General features: G+C 37.4%; 2 protein-coding genes across 2 annotated transcripts in view; one reads left to right on the top strand and one right to left on the bottom strand.

The window, feature by feature from the left end:
- SQLE (squalene epoxidase) lies at positions 1 to 23,638 on the top strand. The gene is made up of 11 exons (XM_032253232.1): positions 1 to 1,188; positions 4,573 to 4,822; positions 6,894 to 7,074; positions 8,417 to 8,513; positions 9,977 to 10,090; positions 10,177 to 10,348; positions 12,473 to 12,568; positions 19,079 to 19,221; positions 19,641 to 19,737; positions 22,150 to 22,237; positions 23,106 to 23,638. Exons 1-11 carry the CDS (start codon positions 898 to 900, stop codon positions 23,320 to 23,322), a joined length of 1,746 nt encoding a protein of 581 aa, XP_032109123.1. The 5' UTR covers positions 1 to 897; the 3' UTR covers positions 23,323 to 23,638.
- A 196-nt stretch (positions 23,639 to 23,834) lies between these two features.
- WASHC5 (WASH complex subunit 5) overlaps positions 23,835 to 26,883 on the bottom strand; it is a 72,857-nt gene continuing 69,808 nt past the window's right edge. Inside the window, exon 29 of the mRNA XM_032253222.1 lies at positions 23,835 to 26,016. Coding sequence (XP_032109113.1) covers positions 25,960 to 26,016 — 57 coding nt within the window. The 3' untranslated portion in view covers positions 23,835 to 25,959. The remainder of the gene's footprint in view (positions 26,017 to 26,883) is intronic.

Consider the following 26,883-nt stretch of genomic DNA (forward strand, 5'->3'; position numbering starts at 1 on the left):
GAGGCGCGTGGAACCCGGTGGCGAGCGGTGGCGCGCGGTGGTTACTCTGGTTGCTGCGGCCGCGCCGCGCTGGGGACGGCCGCCGCCCGCGAGGGATGCTAGTGAGGAGGCCGTGGGGAGCCGCCGCAGCCGTCTGAAGGAGGCCACCTGGAAACCGCCTTTCACCGGTGAGGAAGCGTAGTCGCGGCTGGCAGTTTTGGGGGCCGGCGAAGCGGGAGGCCGCTAAATCTTGAGGTTGAAGCTAAGCTGCCCTGGAGCTGCACTCGAGTCCGAGGCCATCTTTTGTTGGAGAAGGCGGCGGCGCAGGCGTTTTCCCGGGGGTGGGCTGTGCAGCATCGCCGTCCGCGGAAAAAGAAGCCTCTGAACCCGCGTCGGCCCGCAGCCTCCGTGCCTTCCGGCCACTGCTCGCCATCGCTGTCGCCAGAGGCGAGGCCACGTTTCCCCCAGTGCCAGGGTGTTTCTGTGACCCTCCCTCCACCTCCATTCCCATCTGAAAGGGCACCTGCTGCTGGGAAAAGAAATAAATTACAACACGAAGAGCCAGCATCAGAATATCCCACCCCCAGCAACAGCCCCGGGAACCCCACCAAAAAAGAAAAAAGGGAAATCTGGATTTCCTGGGCGCGGAGGAGCGAGTCTGCTAGGGAGCTGTTACGGCAGGCAATTTTTAAATATTGCTTTCTACGTCCTATACAACTTGGATTCACATACTTTTACACTAAGTTTATATGATTTTTAAAAACTGGTCTGATCGGACTTCTCGTCCTGGGACACTGTTTCCTGGAGTCAGGACGGCTCCCTGTGCTTCTCTTGATACCGCATTTTGGGGAGAACCTTAAACACACCCGAGAAGAGAATCTCCGCCTTGACTGGTGCCACCAAAGAAGCCTTGGAACCATGTGGACTTTTCTGGGCATTGCCACTTTCACCTATTTTTATAAGAAATGCGGAGACGTCATCACTTTGGCCAACAGGGAGCTCCTGTTGTGCATGCTGGTGTTCCTCTCGCTGGGCCTGGTGCTCTCCTACCGCTGTCGCCACCGAAACGGGGGCCTCCTCGGGCGCCAGCAGAGCGGCTCTCAGTTCGCCCTCTTCTCGGATATTCTCTCTGCCTTGCCTTTCATTGGCTTCTTCTGGGCCAAGTCCCCCACTGGATCAGAAAATAAGGAGCAGCTCGAGGCCAGGAGGGTAGGTTGATTTCAAAGCGGGCAGATGAATGAGTGTCTTATTTAGGAGTAGGATTGAGTTCGCTCAAATCTAAGTTTTATTTAAAGGGTTAAAGGTGGCAGGTTAGATGCTTGTATAAATTCTCATTTTTTTTTTTTTAATTCTTTACTGTGCCTTGATTACTTACATCTTCGACTTTCTTAAGGATGAGTGAAAACATTTGTTTCATTTAGCATCGGTTGAACCTCAGATGGAGGTTGGATATTGATTTGATGATGAAAGATGGAACGAAATGTTAGAATTTCGTTTTGTTGAAGAACAACCACTTTCCATGATGAAAAAGTTAAAAAAAAAATTCTTGGGTAAGGATCTGTGCCTGAGGGATAAAGAAACGTGCTACGGTAAGTCCACTGCTTGTAAGAAGTGACAGTTGAAAGTGACAGAACAGATGGGAAAGCAGGCAGAAGGAAAATGCTCAAAAGGTCTCCTCCCCCGAATATTGAAGCATCGAGTAAATGCATGCAGTAATGTCCTAAAGCAAAGTCCAGGTCTTCAAATACTGGTGGAGTTCGGATTCCTGCAGAGAGAGCAGAGGCGGGCATTGGGAGATGAGAGGTAAGAGTTCTTTAGGCCATATTATTTAGGGCTTGTTGGCCAGGAGTGTTTGGACTTTTTTCCCAAGAGTTCTTCCCAAGAGCACTGGAGGATTTTAAGCATGGGAGTAACGTTCTTTGATGTTTACTTTTTTTTTTTTTAATTTTTATTTTTTGAGACAAAAGTCTCACTCTGTCGCCCAGGCTGGAATGCAGTGGCGTGACCTCAGCTCACTGCAACCTCCACCTCCCTGGTTTAAGCGATTCTCATGCCTCAGCCTCCCAAGTAGCTGGGATTACAGGTGCAGACCACCACTCCAGGCTATTTTTTTTTTTTTTTTTGTATTTTTATGGAGATAGGGTTTCGCCATGTTGGCCAGGCTGGTCTCGAACTCCTGACCTCAAGTGATCCGCCGGCCTTGGTCTCCCAAAGTGCTGGGATTACAGACATGGGCCACTGTGCCAGACTTTTACTTTTTAAAAAGAACATTGCAGTTGCTATATGGAGAATGGGTTGTTGGGGTACAAGAATGGAAGCAGGGATATCAGACAAGAGACCATAGCAGCAGACTCAGACTTGCTTTTTAAATTTTTGTGCTACCATTTCTGAATGTGAGACCTTTGGCAAATTGCTTAATTTCTGGGAGAATCTGTTACCACTTCCATTAAATGGGAATGGCACCACCCTTTCCAGTAGTTAATACTAGTCTATAACTGCCTAATAAATAATAGTAGCTGTTAATATTAGTCTAGAGGTAGGATACATCTCTTAGGAGGAGCCTTAAGAGTAGTACTTAGTTCGGTGACATGGTGAATGGGTTTGAGGAATGGGAAAGGAGAGAGAGGGAATCCTTCCTGTTCAATTTGAACTCTTTCGTATTGTGATCTGAGATAATTTCCCTTAGTTACTAAGCTCTAGTTCAGGTGGCTGGAATGCTGTTCCTGTTTTCATGGTATGTAGAGAAAGTTTGGAGTAGGAAAACTGGGTTACCAGCAATCAATATTGGTTCCATTTTGTGAATGCCTCAGGATTTGTCTTTATTTTTTGTAGACCATGGAGTTGTTAGATTGTGATCTGTTGAATTCCCATTAGTGCTTCCTATACTGACCAGGCTTTGCAAGGCTTGTTTTCCTCCAGAACTCTTTCAGCTTGCGTGCTTTTGTGTGTGTGTGTGTGTATGTGTAAAACAGGAAAAACTTATGAAGAAGCACATTTTTGGTTAAGATGACAAAAGGGGCTTGTCTTTCCCCCCTACAGTAATTTAAATAGAGTCAGTTCTGGCCATTAATAAATACTAATGGGAAGAGTAGAATATTGACACCTTCTTGTAGTAAAGGACAGAAAAGTATTTTTCTAAGATAAATTATTAAAAAAAAAAAAAAGAAATAGACAAGTTCCCAGTCCATTGTAGAAGTAAAAGAATGCTGGGTGGAAATTAGAATTGCAGAGTAAAATTATAAAGGATTTTAGGCTTCGCCTTCTTCCTTTTTGCCTGATTATTTTATAAAAATCCCTTCAAATGGCATTTAGTCTTACCTTAATCATTAAGGTCAGAGAACTCAAGGAAGGTGCTTCCTTGCAATTCTGTATCTGAAAATGTATTCAAATATGTGAATCCACCTACCAAGAAGGAATACTTATTACAAAATTATTCATTTTAAAAAGTCAGTGTGCACTATATTCTCAGTGGGCATAAATCTCTCAAGGCAAGACTTTGCATCTTCTTATGATCAAAGTTGAAGTTTTGCTGTCAGTTCAGCCAGCAAATTTAACATTTTTCCTTGTTCCTTTTTTGGAGACCAACTGTTAGACTAGGATCTCTTAGAGTATCAGGATGGGGAAAAAGGAGGGAGAAGTTAAATATGTGCTTATACGTTAAGGACCAAAATTGTAAACAAGTCAAATCCTAAGGGTCAGTGAGTTACTTGTTTTCTTGTAATTTTGTTTATTTAAATAATCTTCAATTAATAGATTGGTAGCCAGGATTTGACAATCTTTTTGTCATACAAAAGAGATATTAAGATAGATTTTTCAAATGGAAATCCAGAAGTAGAAAATATAGGTGAATAATGAAAATATCTAAGGATGAGTGGGGTGGCTCACGCCTGTAATCCCAGCACTCTGGGAGGCAAAGGTGGGCAGATCACCTGAGGTCGGGAGTTCGGGACCAGTCTGACCAACATGGAGAAACCCCATCTCTACTAAAAATACAAAATTAGCTGGGCGTGGTTGCTTATGCCTGTAATCCCAGCTACTTGGGAGGCTGAGGCAGGAGAATCGCTTGAACCCCGAAGGTGGAGGTTGTGGTAAGCCGAGATCATGCCATTACACTCCAGCCTGGGCAATAAGAGTGAAACTCCATATCAAAAAAAGAAAAAGATGCTGCATAGTTTGTAACATGAAGTCAAATCAGAAGTTGTGATATGCATCGATACCTGGGATATATTTGAAGAATTTAGTTTTCAGCAATATAGTTTGTACTATAATAAGTCTTTGAAGCCCTTTATGAACATTTATTATATTTGGCCCCGTGTAGATTTCTAAATATGTCTGTATAACATTTTCTATATATCATATTTAGAAAACAATAAATATTTAATTTTATTGGGATATTACAACTTTTATTTAATGAATATTTTGATACTGATTTTTATATATTGTCTAGATTTTAAAATGTAATGGTTAGTTTGGTTTGATAATGTTTAGTATCTAGGTCTAACCCAGGATGCAGAAGTCCAATGTGTCTACATAGTAGTTGCATGATTTAAATTGAACAAATTTGAATATGTAATTTACCTTTTTTTTAAACAGTGCAGAAAAGGAACCAGTATTTCAGAAACAACCTTAGTAGGAGCAGCTACCTCTACATCAACATCTCAAAATGATCCGGAAGTTATCATCGTGGGAGCTGGCATACTTGGCTCTGCTTTGGCAGCAGTGCTTTCCAGAGATGGAAGAAAGGTGACAGTAATTGAGAGAGACTTAAAAGAGCCTGACAGAATAGTTGGAGAATTCCTGCAGCCGGGTGGTTATCAAGTTCTTAAAGACCTTGGTCTTGGAGGTAGGTTCATATTGATTTTCAGGAGAGTTATGTGGTGTAAGTAAACACTCTTCACTTAGACCATCCTATGACCAGTAAGAAAGTATTCCATTTTATTTTCATTTACAAAATTCTCTATACTCATTTACGAATAAATTTGCATGAAAATGAAAGCAAAGGATAAAATAAGCATTTAATAGTATGATTAGATGTGGATTAGACTTAATGAGATATAAGAAAATGGCCAAAAGATTGTAGTGGTCAAAATTAAGGACTGGAAAATCCTAGAATGAGGGCATTAAATTTTGTGAAAGGTGAAGGTAACTGTCATTGTAGAGGGTATATTGTATACTTGTTACAGTGTTACTACATAGACTCTTTAAGCACCATTCATGTATTCAGTCAGTGCTTTTTAAGCACTGGCTATTCATTTAGGAAATATTTGTTCACTGCCTACTTTGTGTGAGGAAAGGGTGGTGGGGTGGGATGGGGAAGGTGGGAGAGAGACGGAGAAGCAAGCTGTCTCCTGTCTCATTTTACAAGAGCACCAATCCTATCATGAGAGTCTACCCTCATGACCTGATCATCTCCTAAAGGCTTCATCGCCAAATATTATCACATTGGGGATTAGAGATTTAGCTTAGGAATTTTGGGAGGACACAAACATCCAGTCAATACCATATTTAAACATTTTATGTCACTATTTTATTAAACATACTAGAGTCCACTTTTTCACTTGACATAAACATATTTCTCATACTGTTAACCATTCTTTATCATTATATTTTAAGCCCAAGCATAGTAGCTTTTCAGTTGACTTCATAATGTACTTCACTTTCCAAACTTAGATGAATGTTTACGTTATTTTCAGTTACCGTCTTTTAGGTAACACTATAGTGAACCTATTCTTGCATGTAACTTTAAAGATTATTAAATATTATGTCTTTAGGATGAATTTCTTACATGGATTTCCAAGATTAAGATTATTACATCAACGGATGCTAATTTCTTCATGGTTCTTGATAATTATTGTTATATTTTCTAAAATACATTAGTTCATAGTATCACCAGTAATATATAATTCATCAGCTTTGTCATAATCTTATCAGTGACTTTGATGGTGTCCTATTGTTTCAATTTTCACTTGATTTTTTTTATCGTTTGATCATTTTTCCTGATTTGTTCAGTTTCTTTATTGCTTTATATGAATTGTGTATACATGTTTTTGTCCATTACTATTGGGATCTTAATATTTTTCCAGTGTTTTTTAATGAGTAAACTTATATACATATTAATCTTTTGTTCTATTTGATAAATCTTTCCCAAAGTACTGTTTTAGTTTTTATTTTTAAAATGAAATTTTGAACTTTTTAATTTTCAGTTGGCACTTTAAAAATGTTACATTTTCTATTGAAATCTTTTTCTTTTCTAACTTCTTTTACTGCTTTAAATTAAAGAAAACAATTTTTACCTGAATCTCATGAATTCACTGTTTTGTTTGCTGCCATTTAAATTATTTGATTTACTAAAAAGTTCTTTGCAGTTTGTCCTGAGTCAATTTTGATGGATAATATGTAATCATCAACAGTTGGGAAATAATTCTACTCTTTCATTTGGTTTGGAAAATCTGCTTTTTCATATATTCAGTCTTTATGTATAAGCTGGGGTTTTTTTTTAGTTTCCATGCTGGTTTTATTTTCTTTTTATTTCTTTTTTGGTGACAAATCTACATGTTCATACATTGAAAAAGTGTTCAGAAGTACTGAGTATGTTCCTATGCCTTTATGGCAGAACAGGTTTACTCAGGAGAGGACTATGGTTTATTTCATGTTGTATTTTCTTTCTGAAGTGAAGTGGAATTACAGACCTAAAATAGTTATGTTGTTATCTTTAAATGATATTACAGATATGCTAAGATTCTTATTGACCTCTGGAAGCATCAAGGTTTCTGAAATAGTTACATTAGGTTTGTTCAATTCTCCAGATTTGAAGACAGCGACTCATTTTTGATGTGTGTGTGTCCTCCTTGGTTCTTAGTTTACCTCTGGGTGTGTTAACAGAATTGATTGTTTTGAGCTGAATTGTTTTGCAGATACAGTAGAAGGTCTTGATGCCCAGGTTGTAAATGGCTACATGATTCATGATCAGGAAAGCAAATCAGAGGTTCAGATTCCTTTCCCCCTGTCAGAAAACAATCAAGTGCAGAGTGGAAGAGCTTTCCACCATGGAAGATTCATCATGAGTCTCCGGAAAGCAGCTATGGCAGAGCCCAAGTAAGACCACAGTTTCAAATATATAGTTAACTAAAGAATCAATACATTTCAATTTGACCTTGGTACAAATAAGATTTTATAAATTTTAATGAATTGTTTGGGCATAGCATAGAACATATGTATATTAAACTATCAGAAGAGTGTTAAGATATTCAGTGCTTTTGTTAAGAATATCATATAGAGAATTTTCCTTTGATATAGAACTATGAAGAGTTCTCCTTTGACTAAGTGAAAATTATATAATTTTTATGTGATTGGAATTTAGAGGATATATTTGTAACTAAGGCATAAGTCCATTTGTGTACATTTTGGAGTTTGAGTTTGTGGTTATACTTTCTATTAAAAGTCAGGACATAACCTTGCAAGGAGAAATCTCTGTTTAATTCTCACTAAAGACCTAGTCTGACAGGACTGGCTTCTTCTCTTGATTATTAGCTTATATTTACCAGTAGCCTTTAAACACTGTAACTGAAGAAGTTTTAAGGGTGAGAACCCTTATGTGATTGACAGACTAAAATGTTGACAAAGCAAGTGAAGAAGTAAATGGACTTATTCTTAGGACTGAAGAGACTTGATACCATTGAAGAATATGTTCATTGTATGAAAATGGAAAAATACTCCCAAATATAAAGATTATCTTTCTGACTAGAAATAATTACTCTTAACAGTTTGGTGGATGCATTCTGACTGTGATCTTTCTGGCTAGAAATAATTGCTCTCTTTTTTTTTTGAGACAGAGTCGTTCTGTTACCCAGCCTGGGGCGCAGTGGTGCAATCTCGGCTAACTGCAATTTCTGCTTTCCTGCCTCAGGCTCCCGAGTAGCTAGGATTAGATGCGCATGACACTACACCCGCCTAATTTTTTCGTATATTTAGTAGAGACAGGGTTTCACCATGTTGGCAAAGCTGGTCTCGAACTCCTGACCTCAAGAAATCTGCCCGCCTCAGCTTCCCAAAGTGCTGGGATTACAGGCGTGAGCCATCGTGCCTGGCCGAAATAATTACTCTAAACAGTTTGGTGGATGCATGCAAATTCTTGTTTTCCCCTTTGTGTATGAACGTATGAGGGTATGTAAAGTTTCTCTGCCTATATTTTATTTTTTAATGAATAAAGAAAAAAATCCAATGTTACTTTTTTAGATCCTTTAAAAATCATTACACTGGAAGTATGTATTGAATGTTGATTAATTAGAAAATAAAAACCACACATTGGACATGTGTTTGCACCCACATGCATGTCCAGTTTATATGGATAAACTAGAGATAAGGAGTTTATATTGAATTTAAATTGCTGAAATGTGCTGCTTTAGAAATGTTTTTTTTTTTTTTTCTAATTCTTTAGTGCAAAGTTTATTGAAGGTGTTGTGTTACAGTTATTAGAGGAAGATGATGCTGTAATGGGAGTTCAGTACAAGGATAAAGAGACAGGAGATACCAAGGTAAGAAATACCAAATGTCACCTCTTCCTAAGAGATGTTGTTTTTCCTTCTTTTTCACTTACTCCTTTTAAAAAAAAAGTAGGCTTACCAGTTTACAGGTTGAGTATCTCTTACCTGAAATGCTTGGAATCAGAAGTGTTTCAGATTTTGGATGTTTTTCAGATATTTGCATTATATTTACCAGTTGAACATCTCTAATCCGAAAATCTGAAATTTGAAATGATCCAGTGAGCATTTTCTTTGTCACATTGCTGCTCAAAAAGCTTTGGCTTTCAGATTTTTGGATTAGAGACTCAGCCTGTGTTATTTATCAAATGGACTGAGTTCTTTCTAAGCCCTATGCAGCAGGATGGGTTTCAGATTGCAACAGTTGTTCTTTAGAGGACCTTAGAATGCTATACAAAAAACTTTTTAAACAAAACTAATATGAATATTTTTTGAAACTGAGTAATACACATTAGCAGAGAAGCAGAGGTAGCAGGGGGAAGAAGGCAAGATTCAAAATAAATGATTCAGATAAAATGAGCCATTGTTTAACTCAGAAAGGCAACAGTAAGAGAATCTTTTTAAAAACAATTTATCCTTTTTTAAAAAAAAATTTATTGTAGTAGATAACACATAATTCTGGACTGCTCCCTATAGGGTTACCACTTCTTAAAAAATGGACTCTAATGAGGGTGACTGGAATATTTTCTCGCTTATATTGTAGTATTATAAATACTACATTTATACAAAAATTTATACAAAAATTCTTCTAAGCCCTAGCTGCTGACTAAAAGCACTATATGAGATTAGAAAATTTTAGAGGCTGGACACGGTGGCTCATACCTGTAATCCCAGCACTTTGAGAGGTCGAGGCAGGTGGATCACAAGGTCAGGAGATCGAGACCATCCTGGCCAGCATGGTGAAACCCCATCTCTACTAAAAATACAAAAATTAGCCGGGCGTGGTGGTGGGTGCCTGTAATCCCAGCTACTTGGGAGGCTGAGGCAGGAGAATCACTTGAACCAGGGAATTGGAGGTTGTAATGAACCAAGATCGTGCCACTGCACTCCAGCCTGAGTGACAGAGCAAGACTCAGTCTCAAAAAAAAAAAAAAAAAACCCAGAAAATTTTAGAATGAAAGAATCTGGCTAGTCCTTGGAATTTATAATGAGATTCACTGCTCTGTGTTACGTGCCTGCCTTGTATTTGTTTCCCCTGTTGTCTGTCAAAGTGGAGATGGTTTGCACGGGAGGGCTACAAAGGGAGATGATCCCCAGGGACTCAGAGGAAGTGTCTAAACACTGCTCATGGGTGATCTGAAGCCATAACAGTTTCTTCAATACTGTTACCTTCAACTATCCTCTATAATGCTATCTGATAATATATTTAAATCTCTTCATCACATTTTTAAAGAATGGCTTTTTTTTTACTGTGTGTTTCTCACTACTAAACTGAGTAGTCTTTATCTCTGTTATAGGAACTCCATGCCCCATTGACTGTTGTTGCAGATGGGCTTTTCTCCAAGTTCAGGAAAAGCCTGATCTCCAATAAAGTTTCTGTATCGTCTCATTTTGTTGGCTTTCTTATGAAGGTACTATAGGAGTATATTATTGTAATTTCAATAAAAGCAACTTGAAATTTGAAAATTATTAAAACATTTTCTTTTTTTTTTTTTAGAATGCACCACAGTTTAAAGCAAATCATGCTGAACTTATTTTAGCTAACCCAAGTCCAGTTCTCATCTACCAGATTTCATCCAGTGAAACTCGAGTACTTGTTGACATTAGAGGAGAAATGCCAAGGAATTTAAGAGAATACATGGTTGAAAATATTTACCCACAAGTACCTGGTAAGAAATAGCATCTTCAGTTCTTACAAAAGCTGTGTCTAATATAGGCCAGAGATAAGACGTCAGGTGAAACATTCATCCAGTTAACCAGATACGCTGGAACTGAACTGTTTAGTACATAAAAAAAAAAACCTCCAAATTAAAAAAAAAAGTTTTGGCTGGACGCCAGTGGCTCATACCTGTAATCCCAGCACTTTGGGAAGCTGAAGGGGGCAGATCACCTGAGGTTGGGAGTTGGACACCAGCCTGATGAACATGGAGAAATCCAGTCTCTACTAAAAATACAAAATTAGCCGAGTGTGGTGGTGCTACCTGTAATCCCAGCTACTCAGGAGGCTAAGGCAGGAGAATTGCCTGAACCCAGAAGGTAGAGGTTGCAGTGAGGTGAGATTGTGCCATTGCACTCCAGTCTGGGCAACAAGCATAAAACTCCATTGCACTCTAGCCTGGGCAAGAAGAGCGAAACCCCATTTCAAAAAAAAAAAAAAAAGTTTCAGTATGTTTTTATCATTTAATAGCATAGTTTTTAGAATAATTCATGGCATATATGGTATTTTTTAAGGTAGTCTGTACAAGAATCTGTCTCTAAATTCTTTAAATGTCTCTAATTCCTAAATGTACTTGGATTTTGTAGTAATGATAGCCAAACATAAATTCATTTAATCTATGTAACCACTCTGTGAGGTAGGCATTGTCATTATTTGCGTTTTACAGATGGGAGAACTAAGGTTCAGAGAGATGAGTTAGTTCCTCCAACTATAAACTATTAGTAGTGGCAGAGCCAAGGTTGGTATCAGGTCTGCCTGGCTCATACGTGCCTGTTTGAACAGACATGTCCTGTCCAAAGAACATGAGAATTGTAAGGAATCTTTAGGGTCATATTAGTTTTGAGTTGAATACAAAGGCTTCATGAGATTTAGATAGCTTTGTAAAAATATTTATTTTTATGGTACTAGTTTGTATGATCTTTTTTTTTTTTGAGAGTGGGAAGATGTAGGAAAGAAATGTAAAAAAAAATTAAGAATTTTGATAAAATTGAAGGAAAACCCTGATTGTCAATTAGAATATATTAGAGTTATAAGAAACTATTTTTGGTATGAGTACATTTTGTTTAAATAGTCTGTTTTTTTTCAAGTTATTTTTTAAACTAAGTGAACCACTTTAATAACAAATTATTAACAGAAATGAAATGGAGTGGGCAAGCTTAGATTTTAAATAATGACATTTTCAACATATGTACATGGAAACCTATCAATAAATTTTCATTTAGTTAAGCCACTTTTGAAGCTTCCAGATGGGGAAATTATGAAAAGAGTTGTCCATTACCTGATATTTTTAGCTTTTTTTTTTTTTTTTTTGTAAGTGTGGTGTTTTGTTTTGTTTTTCCCAATCCAGGGGTTAACTGGAGTACACTGCCCTGAAATTATGGAGAGCAACCATTGGTAGGTTTATATTAATATTAGATTACCAAGATTCTACTCCTTATATGAGTGGAATAATTTTCAACATAGGCTTCTGCTCCCCTCTTCCCAGATTACACTGGGAATTGTATGACAGTTCATTTTCTATATAAGTGGCACAGAAATTTAAAGCTTGCTTGGAGGTATCTCAGAGGTGAGCTCATCTAACCATTTCATTTTTATAAATGAAGAAGTTAAAGCTCAGAGAGGTAGGGCTGGCCTGTGCTGCTAAATCTAATTCTTTTTCTAGTGTACATACCCCCCTGCTGTTTGTGCATTGGTAGTATATTTCATCTGATTATTACCAGAATATATTGATTATAATACATTAAATATTAAATATGTCTGTTAACATTTGGAAGAAAGGTGGGTGGTTTTCTCCGTTTCATTTCATCTGATTTTGCCTCATTCTTCATTCAGTTGTATGTATATTTATATTAACTTTTTCTTAGATTCCTTAGTCATTCCTTAGCATTAATAGCTAAGTGCTTAATGAATAATTTTATTAATAAAATAATCAGTTCTTGATCTATCACAAAAGATATATGAAATAACCATAACAGATGTATAGTAGGCATTTGTTTATACTTGATAAGAAAATATGTGATAACTTAAAATTGAAGTGTTATAACCCATTTGTTTGGGTGGTTGGGATTTATTGCAGATCACCTGAAAAAACCATTCTTAGAAGCGACTGAGGGTTCTCGTCTGAGGTCCATGCCAGCAAGCTTCCTTCCTCCTTCACCAGTGAACAAACGAGGTATTATTTTTTTGGGCTTATTTTAAAAAGGAGTCAGTATTCCAAATGATAAATATATAGTTAAATTTATACTGTTAGGAATAACATCTGGAACAGTTTGTTATTGTGGATTACTGCATTATTAATGCCAAAATTAGTTTTATGATCTATTTAGTTATTGAGTGTATAGAAGTACTGTGCTAGTCAGGGAAACAACAGTTAAAAAACTGACCTTGACCTAGAGAAGGCAATTTTCTATTTAGGAATGTAGACAAATAATTTTACAACACTGTTGATAAATTCTGTAATAAAATCCACAGATTCAGTGTCAAGGAGTGTGCAAAGCAGGGAGGGAAGCTTGTGAAGTGGGAGGAGTAGTTAGGGAGGACATTGCTCAGGAACGGTGGAAACAAAGGACCTTGGACCTGGAGAATGCATGGGAGTTCATGGTGGACAGTAAGATTAGAAACTTCTGAATAGATGGAATAACATTGCCAAGGGATGAGAAGTGGTGGTACTTTCAAGGAACTCAAGCAGTTTCCTATGGCTGGAGCATAGGGTGGGTGTCACAGTGGTAGATAGACAGAATATATGTTTAACAGTTAATCTTAGAGACAGTGGAAAGTCATTCAAAGTTTTTTATTGAGATGTTTTCACAAATCATTCCGTTTGCCCATTTAAAATGTACAGCTCAGTGATTTTTTTAAGTATATTCACAGGTGCGCGCATCACCACCACAATCAAATTTAGAACATTTTTATCATGCCCAAACGAAACTCCATACTCATTGGTATTCACTCCTCATTTCCTCCTAACACTCAGCCCTAAGCTACCCCTGATTAACTTTCTGTGTCTAGATTTGCCTGTTCAGGATGTGTCCTAAAGAAATTGTACAATATGTGGCCCTTTGTAACTGGCTTTTCATTTAGCACAGTATTTTTGAGATTCATTCATGTTGTAGTATGTTTCAGTCCTTCATTTGTTTTTATGGCCAAATAATCTTCCATTGTATGGCTGTATTACATTTTGTTTAGCCATTCATCAATTGATAGACATTTGGGTTGTTTCTACTTTTTGGTTATCAAAAGCAATCCTTCTATGAACATCTGTGTATGAGTTTTTGTGTGGACATATTTTCATTTTTCTTGGGTATATACCCAAGAGTGTTATTGCTGGATTGTATAGTAATTCATGTTTAACTTTTTGAGGAACTGCTAGACTTGTTTTCCAAAATAGCTGTCCCATTTTACATTCCCTTCAGCAGTGTGAGTTCTAATTTCTCCACATCCTTGTCAGTGAACACTTGTATTATTATCTGTGCATGGCCATCCTAGTAGCTGTGAACTAGGCCTTTTATCATTGTGCTTTTGATTTGCATTTCTCATATATAATGATGTTGAACATCTCTTCGTATGCTTATAGTCGATTTGTTGTTTGGAGAAATGTGTATTTAGACTTTGCATATTTTTTAAAATTGGGCAGATTTAAATATTATTTATTGTTGAGTTCCAAGAGTCCTTTATATAATTTAGATACAAGTCCCTTATTAGATATGTGATTTGCAAAACTGTTCCCATTCTGTGTGTTTTCTTTCCACTCTTCTTGATGGTTTCCATTAAAGTACAAATGTTTTTAATTTTCATGTTTATTTTTTCTTTTGTTGCTTATGCTTTTGATGTCATATTAAAGAAGGCTTTGCTCAATCTAAAGTCAAAAAGATTTACTCCTATATATTTTTTTTCTTTTTAAGACAGTTTCACTCTTTTTGCCCAGGCTGGAGTGCAATGGCGCGATCTCAGCTCACTGCAACCTCCGCCTCCGGGGTTCAAGCGATTCTCCTGCCTCAGCCTCCCAAGTAGCTGGGATTACAGGTGCCTGCCACCATGCCCAGCTAATTTTTGTATTTTTAGTAGATGAGGTTTCACCATGTTGGCCAGGCTGATCTAGAACTCCTGACCTCAGGTGATCCATCCGCCTCGGCCTCCCATAGTGCTGGGATTACAGGCGTGAGCCACCATGCCCAGCCCATTACTCCTATATTTTCTTCTAAGAGTTTTATAGTTTTACCTCTTACATTAAGGTCTTTGATCCATTTTGAGTTGTGTTATGTTGTGAGGAAGGGGTCCAACTTGATTTGTGTGTGGATATTCAGTTGTCCCAGTACCATTTGTTGAGAAGACCATTTGTTCCCCAGTGAATTGTCTTGTCATTGTTGTCAAAATTCCCTTGACTGAAATGTAAGGATTTCTTTCAACAATTGTTTGTAGTTTCAGAGTATAAGTTTTACATTTCTTTTGTTACATTTATTCCTAAGTATTTTACTTCTTTTGATACTGTTGTAAATGGAATTTTCTTAATTTCATTTTAAGATTGCTCATTGCTAGTGTACAGGAATACAATTGATTTTTGCATATTTATTTTGTATCTTAAATCTTGCAGAGTAATTTATTATTACAGTAGTTCATTGAAAAGTTTTAAATGAGGCAGTGGCATGATTAGACTTCTATTTCAGGAATATACTCTGACATTTTTGTGGAGAATGGTTTGGAGGAAAGTCCAGACTAAAACATATACTAAGATTATTTAATTATTCTATGTCAGTGATGATAAAGGGCTAGAACTATGGTTGTAAAATGAAAGGTAGTGAATATATTTGGGTAATAACCTAGGATGTAGAATGTACAAAACATGGTAATGAATTGGATATTGTAATGAGAGAGTGAAATATCTTGATGTAAATTCCAAGTTTCTGGCCTAGATAGTTTTGCCAGCCATTTGCTGACATAGGAATAGGGAAAGTAGTTAATTAATTGGGTTTTCTTTCCATTTTCTTAGTTTGTTTTAAAGGTTCGTTGATTTTATCTTTTCAAAGAACCAACTTTTCATTTTGTTACCTTTGTATTTTTTTTGGCTCTGATCTTTATTATTTTCTACTAATTCGGAGTGTGGTTTGCTCTGGTTTTTCTAGTTAAGATGCACTGTTAAATTGTTTATTTGAAGTTTTCCTGCTTTTTTGATGTAGGCACTTACTGCTGTAAACTTTCCTTTTAAGTATAGCTTTTGCTGTATCTCATACGTTTTGTATATTGTATTTCCATTTTTATTTATTTCAAGAAATTTTTATAATTACCTCTTAATTTCTTCATTGACCCACTGGTCATTCAAGAGCATATGGTTTAATTTCCATGTGTTTGTATAGTTTCCAAAGTTCCTCATATTACTGATTTTTAGTTTTATTCCATTGTGGCCAAAGAAGATACTTGATATTTCAATTTTTAAAAAAATGTTTTAAACCTTGTTTTGTGGCCTACTCATGATCTATGCTTGAGAATGATCCATTTGCTGAGGAGAAGAATGTGTATTCTGCAGTTGTTGGATGAAATGTTTTGGAGTTAGGTTTGTTTGACCTATAGTGCAGATTAAGTCTGATGTTTCTTTGTTATCTGTCTGGATGATATATTCAGTGCTCAAGTGGGGCGTTGAAGTCTCCACCCATGATGTATTGGGGTCTATCCTTCTCCTTAGCTCTAATAATTGCTTTACATACCTGGGTGCTCTGGTAATTCGGTGCATATATATTTACAATTGTTTCATCCGCTTGTTGAATTGACCCCTTTATCATTGTATAATGACCTTCTTTGCCTCTTTTTATAGTTTTTGTCTTGAAATCTATTTTATCTGATGTAAGTATCACCACTGCTCTTTTTTGGTTTCCATTTGCATGGAATATCTTTTCCATCCCTTCATTTTCAGTCTCTGTGTGTCTTTATAGGTGAAGTGTGTTTCTTGTAGGCAACAGATCATTGGTTCTTTTTTTTCAGTCCATTCAGCCACTTTATGCCTTTGAGTGGAGAGTTCAGTCCACCTACATTCAGTGTTGTTGGTAAGTACGTATGTCTGCCATTTTGTTACTTATTTTCTGGTTGTTTTGCTGTCTTCTCTTCCTTCCCGTTTCCTTTTTTTGAAGGTAATTTTCTCTGGTGGTATGTTTTAATTTCTAGCTCTTTATTTTTTTTGTGTATCTCTTGTAGGCTTTTGATATGAAATTATCATGAAACTTGCAGATCACATCTTATAACCTATTATTTTTAAACTGATGACAACTGATTCCAAAAATAAGCAAGCAAACTAATAAAAACTCTACACTTAAACTTTATCCCCCTTGCTTTTTAACTTTTTTGAGTTTTGTACCTTCACGTACATCTTATTGCTCATTAATGTCCTTTTCTTTGAGATTGGAGAACTCATTTCAGCATTTCTTGTGGGAAAGGTCTGGTGTTGATGAAGTCCCTTGGCTTTTGTTTGTCTGGGAAAGTCTTTATTTCTCCTTCATGTTTGAAGGATATTTTCACTGCATAAACTATTCTAGGATAACAGTTCTTTTCCTTCAGCACTTTCAGCATGTCATGCCACACTCTCCTGGCCTATAAGATTCCCACTAAGTCTGCTGCCAGACATGCTAGAGCCCCATTGTTTATGGTTTATCTTGCTGCTTTAAGGATCTTCTGTTTATCCTTGACCTTTGGGAGTTTGATTATTTAATGTCTTGAGCTAGTCCTGTTTGGATTAAGTCAATCACTAATCCTTGCTTGGTGTTCTATAGCTTTCTTGTGCTTGAATATGGGTATCTTTCTCTAGATTTGGGAAGTTCTGTTATTTTTTTCTTTGAATAAACTTTCTATCCTGATCTTTCTCTCTATGCCTTCTTAAAGGCCAAGAACTCAGATTTGCTCTTTTGAAGCTGTATCTAGATCTTCTAGGTGTATCTCATTCCTGATTATTCTTTTTTCTATTGTCTCCTCTGTGTATTTTCAAATAGCCAGTGTTCAAGCTTACTAATTCTTCTGCAGAACTCAACAGTTCTGCTGTTGAGATTCTGCTATGTTTTTCAGGATGTTAATTGAATTTTTTATCTCCAGAATTTCTGCTTGATTCTTTTTAATTATTTCGATTGTTTTGTTAAATTTATCTGATAGCATTCTGAGTTCCTTCTCTGTGTTGTCTTGAATTTTGTTGAGCTTCTTCAAAATGGCTATTTTGAATTCCCTGAAAGCTCACATCTGTTACTCTGGGATTGGTCACTGGTGCCTTATTATAGTTAATTTAGTGAGTTCATGTTTTCCTGGAAGGTCTTGATGTCTGTGCATGTTCATCAATATCTGGGCATTGGTGAGTTAGGTGTTTATTATGGTCTTCTCAGTCTGGGCTTGTTTGTACCCATCCTTCTTGGGAAGGCTTTCTAAGTATTCAAACGGAAGTGAGTGTTGTGATCTAAGTCCTTGGTCACTGCCGCCATATCGGCATTACGGGGCACCCCAAGCCCAGTAACGTTGTGACCCTTGCAGACTCGTAGAGGTACCGCCTTGGTGGTCTTGGGTAATATCCATGAGAATTCCCTGGATTGCCAGGAAAAGAACTCTTGATTCTCTTCCCTTACTTTCCCCCAAACAAATAGAGTCTGTCTTTCCCTGCTGAGCTGCCTGGAGCTAGGGGAGGGGTGACACAAATATGCCTGTGGCCACCACCACAGGGACTGTGCTGAGGCAGACCTGAAGCCAGTGCAGCACTGGGTGTCGCCCAAGGCCTGTGCCGATAACTGCGTGGTTACCGCTGATGTTCCCTCAAGACTCAAAGGCTCTACAGTCAGCATGAATCCAGCCAGGCTTGTGTCCTTCCCTTGAGGGCAGAGAGCTCCTGCAGGCCCCGAACTGATCCAGAAAGGCTGTCTGGGAGCCAGGGCCTGGAGTTGGGAACCTTAGGAATCTGCTTGGTGCTCTATTCTACTGCAGCTGAGCTGGCACCCAGACCTCAAGACATGGTCCTTCCCACTCTTCCCTGTCCTTTCCTCAAGCAGAAGGAGCCTCTCCCCGTACTGCCTGGCTTCCACTGATGTTCTCCAAGCTCAAGGGCTCTTCAGTCAGCTTGTGGTGAACGCTCCTAGACCTGGGTCTCTTCCTTCAGGACAGTGGGCTCCCTCGCCCAGGATGGGTCCAAAAATGCTATCCGTGTGCCAAGACCTGGAATCAGGGACCCCAGGAGCCCACTTGGTGCACTGGCCAAGCTGGTACCTAAGCTGATTTTTGGTTCTTACGAAGGTGCTTTCCTGTGTGGATAGTTGTTCATTTTGGCATTCCTGTGTGGGAGGGGGATGATCGCTAGAGGACTTGCTTTTTATGCCTGATACCTGTAGATTCTTTTTATTTTCTTCATATTTTAATTTTAAAGAGGCCTTATAACTGTATTGACATTGGACTGATCATTAGGTTTGTATATGAATTTCATGAGGGCAGAGACCACACTCCTGTTGTTATTGTATCCTCAGTGCCTGGCCACCTATTAGGCACCCAATATTGATTCAAACAACTCTTGAATTTTTGCCTCAGCAAATTTTAATCATTATTTGTTTCTGTGTATTTTCACATTTTTCTTACTATTAGCTTACATCAGTAATCTTTATACATCGAGTAGTCATTTTTTTCTTTGTCTCAAAGGACGCTATAAGATAAAAGTCTTCATTACCTGTCTTCACAGGTGTTCTTCTTTTGGGAGACGCATATAATATGAGGCATCCACTTACTGGTGGAGGAATGACTGTTGCATTTAAAGATATAAAACTATGGAGGAAACTGCTAAAGGGTATCCCTGACCTTTATGATGATGCAGCTATTTTCGAGGTAAGATCAATTATTTTGATAAAAGTGTCGCAAAATGGATTTATTTCTGGGGGTTAAGAGCATTGGGGCTCTGATGGGGAGATCTGTACCAGGGAACCTGATGCTTTGTAATAGCTCTTAGGCATCTTGCTTAGGCTTAAAGAACCTGACTTGTAACCTGCGAATCTTAGAGAATTTCTAAATTTGAATATTATGTAACACTGGATTGCAATGAGCCACTTGGCTCATCGTGGTTGTAAATTTAGCTTCAATGTCATATAACCCATTGCTCTGAAGGTGATTTTTTTTTGTAAATGATAAACATAAGGCAATATTACTTGTTGATAGTACTTAGGATAAATATCAGTTTGAGGAGGTTATAAATATCAGTTCATGCTTTTTTATCCTTACTATTTAATAAATGAGCTTTTCTTTTTTAGGCCAAAAAATCATTTTACTGGGCAAGAAAAACATCTCATTCCTTTGTCGTAAATATCCTTGCTCAGGCTCTTTATGAATTATTTTCTGCCACAGATGGTAAGTATAGATGCTTTTTAGTGAATATTACTCAATTGCAGATTTTTAGCATAGGAAAGGAATAAAAAAGTTAGCGATTAGTCCAAAAATCAAAATGTTACCTGAGTTTGCTAACTCCCAAGTTGGTAGTTTCTGTTTTTTTTTGAGACGGAGTTGTGTTCTTGTTGCCCACGCTGGAGTGCAGTGGCATGATCTCAGCTCACCACAATCTCCACCTCCGTGATTCTTCTGCCTCAGCCTCCCGAGTAGCTGGAATTACAGGCATGCACCACCGTGCCCCACTAATTTTGTATTTTTAGTAGAGATGGGGTTTCTCCATGTTGGTCAGGCTGGTCTTGAGCTCCCAACCTCAAGTGATCCACCTGCCTCGGTCTCCCAAAGTGCTGGGATTACGGGTGTGAGCCACTGCACCTGGTCAGTTGGTAGTTTTTAAAAAAATTCCAGTTTGAGCAATAGTTTTGGTTTTAGTTTGGAAGGCAAACTTGAGTTTTAGTTTGGAAGGCAGTAGAATTTCCTTAGACAACATTAATAGCGATGCCTCAGTAACATATTCGTTATTTTGAATTCCTCTGGTCCAGATGAGATCATGCGTTTCACCCCACACACAAGATCGTGATGGAAGGTGTTTTTCGCCATGTATTAGAAGGCAATATAGTCCTTTTTCTTCCTGAACACTCGTTTCAATTTCTTTTTATAGTAGTTTATAAAATGAATACAAGCTGTTAATCTTATCCCTGTTAAAAAGCACAAATAACAGAATGCATTCACCCTTTACTTATTTGAAATATTTTTGTGCTTTTGTTTCTGTTTGCATATTATAGAGAGGTCATGGTCAATGTATATATTACAGAAAACACAACTTAGCAGAAGCAGTGTGAGAAAAAGAGGAAAAGAGGCCAGCTGAAGTGACTCAATGCCTGTAATCCCAGCACTTTGGGAGGCCAAGGCAGGAGGATCACTTAAAGCCAGGAGTTTCACACCAGTCTAGACAATAAAGCAAGACCCCATCTCTACAAAAAATTAAAAGATTAGCAAGGCATGGTGGCATGTGCCCATAGTCCCAGCTATTTGGGAGGCAGACGTGGGAGGATCACTTAGGGCCAGGAGTTTGAGGCCACAGTGAGCTAATGGAGTGAGCTATATACAGTAAGCAATATGAAGTGCTACTGCACTCAGCCTGGGCAACAGAGTGAGACTCCATCTTCTCAAACAAAAAATAAGCAACTGTGCCACCTCCTTCCATAGCAGTCTACACATCAGTTTAGCAGTAGGTTCATGAAACTAGGCTTTTCAGTGTTCAAAAATAAATATGACTCAAATCCCATTACTCTAGTATATTTGCAACATAGCTATTTGTATGATCTGGCTGAGGCCCTAGTGATCAGTGCTGTGGTCATAATTACAAAAGATGATACAATAAAAATGCTCTGTGTTGCCTCTATAACCATCAACTCTTCCTAAGGAAAAGAAAACAAAAACCCACCAACCTCACTACTTGTGATTTTCCAAGCAAATTTTTCTTGCTGAATTGGCACTGAAGTTAAAACGATTGGTTGGGCAAATGAAAGTAACTAAGTTTAGAGTTTTGGGCAAATAAAAAGAACTAAGTTCAGAGTAGCTCTTCTAAGTTTTTCTGACTTCTGAATTCTTACATCATGGATTTGAATCTACCAACAAAACAACATTTTTTAAAAGTTAACAAGATTGGAGGAGGAAAGACCTTTATTAGAGCAAAAGTTTACCTATTTCGTTCTTTACTTTTTAAAATCTGTTTTAAAGAAAAATCTAGGCATACCTGAATTGAACGTTGATTCTAAACGGTTAAAAAGGTTATTGATGATTATACTATGTTGTGAGGTTCTTATGAGTTACTTTGAAAGGTGTTTAAAACTTTGTAGAATTATTGTTGATTGCTACTCACGGCTTTTCTTTTTTACTTGATAATTTATTGCTTAGTTAGAGATAATGGGTTGGGCATCTTAGAGACTGGGAATTTGGTTTCTAGAATTGTTTTTTTATAATAAAAATAGCTTCCAAAGTATTTTGCATCACTTAAAGAATTAACAACAAAATCAAGGAAGTACCTTTTAAACAGCTCTTCCAAGACCTAAATATTAGTAATATATTTAACAGAAATATATTGTTATAGAAATGTTATTATATTCTGTTAGAATATAATAATATATTTCTATGATAAATTTTACAGAAATGTATCATTATATTCTAACAGAAAAAAGTTTGATATTTGTATTACTCTCCGTAATGCTGATTTAAAAGAAGTCCTGGTTGTTGAAATTCTAGGACTAGATATTTAAAAATTATCTGCAAGATGTATTTCTCATTTTTTCTGACATATCAGCACCTACGTTAAGTGTGCACACATATTTGATTATTTTTACAATTTTATTTTAGATTCCCTGCATCAACTAAGAAAAGCCTGTTTTCTTTATTTCAAACTTGGTGGCGAATGTGTTGCGGGTCCTGTTGGGCTGCTTTCTGTGTAAGTTGTGATGGCATAGAGGATACAGATCTGCCAGATTTTCTGTTCAGTTGATGAATTACTGCAAATCTTTCTTCCTTATGCATTTTGTCATTTTATTATCTTTTAGTATCCCGACGAGAAGGTAGCCCAAAGAAATGAAGAAAGGCAATATTTAGTACTGTTTTCTTTCTAGGGAACGCAGTTAAAGGTGGTGGTAGAGGAAGCCATAACCCTTGATTAAAATAGAAGCTTGTTTTTTTGCCTATGGATTTATCCATATGTTCTGATCTGTGGGAGGCAGGAATAATTGAAATTTTTTAATTTAAAAATTAGTTTCATTGAAGTACAGGGACTTACACACCCAGTATTACTTCTGACAGTACAGACATATGTGGAACTGTTCTTGGAAAGTCTACAAAGTGAAATCATTTGAGTTATTTCTCATCTGCAAAGTGATCCTTTGAGTAATTTCTCATTAATCTATAATCTGAACATCAATACTGATATTTTTAAAAGCCCTACACCCCAACAGACCAGGCCATCCAGGTATTTCAGCATGGCATCTCAGGATGAGTAAAGAAAACAGCTAAAAATATATGACTTACATAAATTGGAGTTACAGGAGTTACTAGCTCCCCTGAAAGGATATATTCTTTTTTTCTTTCTTTTTTTTTTTTTAAAAGGATTTGCTCCTGCCATCGTACTTAACTTTTAGACATAAGTTTGTGAAGTCCTCTAAAATGTAAAACATTTGATACAGAATTATGGTGCTTGGGTAAAAAATAAGTAGGATGTTTGTTGAGCTTTATAGATGATATGTAATTGGAACCTTTGGAGTAAATTTTCGTTTTGGACTCTTACCAGTATGTATTTTTTTCCATTACAGATTGTCTCCTAACCCTCTAGTCTTAATTGGACACTTCTTTGCTGTTGCAGTATATGCCATATATTTTTGCTTTAAGTCAGAACCTTGGATTACAAAACCTCGAGCCCTTCTCAGTAGTGGTGCTGTATTGTACAAAGCTTGTTCTGTAATATTTCCTCTCATTTACTCAGAAATGAAGTATTATGGTTCATTAAGCTTAAAGGGGAACCATTTGTGAATGAATATTTGGAACTTACCAAGTCCTAAGAGACTTTTGGAAGAGAATGTATATAGCCTAGTACCATATACTTCTAAAGTGGAAACTCTTGGACCAAGATGGGGATTAATTTGTTTTTGAAGTTTTTTGTATATAAATTATGTAAATACATGCTTTAATTTGCAATTTAAAATGAAGGGTAAAATAAGTTAGATATTGAAAAGAAATGATTGTTACCATAAATTAGTGCTAATACTGAGGAACTACAGTTTTTCTTTTGAATTTAGTATCCGAGATGAGTTGTTGGGAAATGCAAATAAAATGAAGGATGCACTTTTGTGTCTCTTTGTTTCTTGTGGACTCCTTTACATGGCTTCATGATAATGAGAAAGAAAACCAAAGTGGGATGAAAAGTGCAGAGGGAAACCTGTTCTACTAAATAGCTCTGACTTTGGGGAAGCTGTCTTGTCTTGACCTGTTTTCCTCATCTATCCAGTGAAGCAATTTGACACGGTTCTTTTCATAAAAAAAAAAAAAAAAAAATTACCTATTTGTTTTATTGTGGGGCTGTGACTCAGATTTGAACAGAAAGGATCTTTGCTGAGTTCTGAAAATATCAGATTCTGACAGGAAAAGCAGTTAAGGGCTTTGTAAGTTACACTGTGTAACATTAATAAACCAGGCCAGGATGACATCAAGAAACAGTCAGTGAATGAATAAGCACTTGTAATACCCGGCATAACACCTTAAGATCCGTTAGAATTGACTGAGTTTATCTATAGTAAATTTGAAGAGACTGGATATTCAAAGGGTATCACAAAAGTTCAGTAAATCTCCAAATATCTTGAAAGTAAACTGTTACCCCTGAAAGAGCAGTAAAATATAACCTGTCAAAGTAAGTTACTACTTGAAATTCTAACAGGGCTAAAATAATTTATAAAGCTTTTACAGTAAAAATTTCAATTTTTAAGTTCTTTCAGTTGAGAAAAATACTTCACTGGCCAAATAACTAGCAAAATCAGTTTCAAGCATCATGGCCTTGTTTTGGCAGAGCATATGGTGGGCCCATTTGCTTGGTTTCCTTAGACTGCTATCTAACTGACCCTAAACTTCTATTTTCTGGTTAAAAACTTACTTTCCCAGATCCGGCCTTTTTAGCAGTTAACTTTCTTTTTAGAGTACTAAAGATCTCACTTCATGAGTTGATGTTAACAAGATTACAAATGAAAAATAGTAAGATGCCTTTGAGATACAGATGTTCCCACACAGCAGCTCTGCAGCGGGTGAGACTTCCAAGCTCCTTACATACCAAGCAACATTTCACTTAAAATTCTGCCCTGGTTTGATGCCCTTGTGGCCAGGATTCGAGGCTTTCCTTGTTCTCCACTGAGACTCCTTTAAAATCCTCTCTACTATGATGAAATAATCAAAGCCTTAAAGTCTTTTCTTCCCTTCAATATCAGAATTTGAGGCCTTTAGACAAAAGAAGTAACATCATAAAATGAGAAAACTGAAGGAACCTGAGAAATCCTTTAGTCTTAATTTTACAGATGATGCCAATGGGCTGGCTTGCGACAAGGTGGAGCTTGTGGCAGAACCAGGACTCAAATTTTGTCTCCTGGCCACAAATCAACACATCTTTCCCCACTAGCAAAATGACTGTCAAACAGATTTTAGCTTCCAGGTTTGGTTTGGTTTGTTCCTTTTCTCTCCAGAGGAGGACATAACCATAGAGATTCAGGGTGGAAACATCTTTCTTGCTCTCATCCAAGTTGTTGATTTCCAAGCTGCCACAGTAGGATGGCAGTGACGGGGTTTGGTTCTGTGTCCCCACTCATATTCCTTCATAGCAGTGTGACAACAGACTGATAGAGGCAGCTTCCTTTTCAGGGTCATTTTCATGCAGAAATGATTTAGGATTTCGAGGGAGTTAAGCTTATGGCAAGACTATTACCAAAAAGTCGTATAGATAATGATACAGTCCTGGGGATTTGGGGCAGGACTCAGGTTGCTGAGGAAGATACTGGAAGGAGCAGCTTTGTTAGGAAGTCCTATACAAGGAATGCTGTGAACTTCCTACGTCATCTGGGATTGGAAGAGGATGGTGAGACACCAAGAAACTTCCATGGTACATGACACAGATTATGTGGCCACTACATTTGCTGCTAGTCTGGCTATCACCACGTACCTGCCAGCTTGTTGAGGGAGGGCTATCGTAACTGGCAGAATCATCGCTTACCTTCCAAACAGGGTTTTTTACAGGGTGAATATACAATTTTTGAATCATAAGCAGAGATGACTTTGGGTACTGGTAATACGATTTTACTGAAAATCTGGAGTTGGACAAATAGTTCTTTAGAACATAAAACTACATGGATTTATACATAACAGTTACAGTCAGCATTTATGAGAGGCAGTACAAAAATGTATTCTGCTTCTACATGATAGAAATTGCATGTAATATCATGATTTAAACAATATCAGTTATATTGACTAATGCCATGAGATATATCTTACTGAGAATATCTGACGTTTCCGATAACGGAGGGCAAAAAACACAGTTATATGAACAACTGAGTTTCTTTTCATTTTCAAATTTGTTTTAGCGATGGTGGGAAGATCTAAGGACAATCCTTCCATTGAAGAAGTAGAAAAAAGTTACAGTACTGTTCTGAACTCATCAAAAATGAAATTAGGCACATGTGCTTCAGCAACCTGAAAAATTAAAAGAATTAAATTACTCATAGTGTTATATTTGAACAATTTCAAAATATTCATACGAAAAAGAAAAGATATCCTTGGAGCAAGGTGAATTACAGGGAAGCAGAGACTCCCATGGGTGGACTACTTGAAACAGCCCCTTTCGGTTTCTGGTGCCCTCTGGACTAGAGTCTCATTTCTTGGCGCTGCTAACATTTGAGGGGATGCAGTACAGCTCTCCCGCCTCCAAATGTGATCTCCTTGGCTCTGAAAGGCACCTCAATCTGCAAGGAATGTTCACACCTCTGGGAAGTACTAACAAGTACTCAGGTCACCTAATACACTTTATTAACTGATGACCAACCAAGGAAAAACAGGATGTCTAGCAAGTGATGGGGTTGGAGAGGTAGGGGAGGGCAGGAATGAGACACCAAGGCCAGAAGGGGAAGAGCAGGATGGCCCTCAGGGGCATGCATTCCTGAACCGTTGCTAGGCAAAGCCCTGAGAAGACTAAATTGGGCTGAGTTGGGTAAGTATGTAGAGCTAGGTGATCCAAGGGCTGGAGATAAGTTATTTTTTTAGAAGCAGTGTTTAATTTTTTTTTCTGATCTTAAAGGTATCACCTGCTTATTAGAGGAAATTTAGAAAATGCAAAACAGTATAAAAATTATTTTTACAGGAGGTGGAGGGCAAGGGGTGGGAGAGCATTAGGACGAACACCTAATGCATGCGGGGCTTAAAACCTAGATGACGGGTTGATAGGTGCAGCAAACCACCATGGCACATGTATAATACCTATGTAACAAACCTGCACGTCTGCACATGTATCCCAGAGCTTAAAATTTAAAAAAAAAAAATTTTTTTTTTTTTTTAAATTTTAAG

The sequence above is a fragment of the Sapajus apella genome, unplaced genomic scaffold (genome assembly GCF_009761245.1).
Source record: "Sapajus apella isolate SASKATOON/1434 unplaced genomic scaffold, GSC_monkey_1.0 scaffold3, whole genome shotgun sequence".
NCBI classification, from domain to species: domain Eukaryota; kingdom Metazoa; phylum Chordata; class Mammalia; order Primates; family Cebidae; genus Sapajus; species Sapajus apella.

Excerpts from the sequence above, each read along its gene's own strand:
- SQLE (XM_032253232.1), top strand. The coding sequence starts at position 898 with ATGTGGACTTTTCTGGGCATTGCCACTTTCACCTATTTTTATAAGAAA. Across the intron at positions 12,569-19,078 it reads TTCACCAGTGAACAAACGAG|GTGTTCTTCTTTTGGGAGAC; the intron begins GTATTATTTTTT and ends CTGTCTTCACAG. Across the intron at positions 19,222-19,640 it reads ATGATGCAGCTATTTTCGAG|GCCAAAAAATCATTTTACTG; the intron begins GTAAGATCAATT and ends TTTCTTTTTTAG.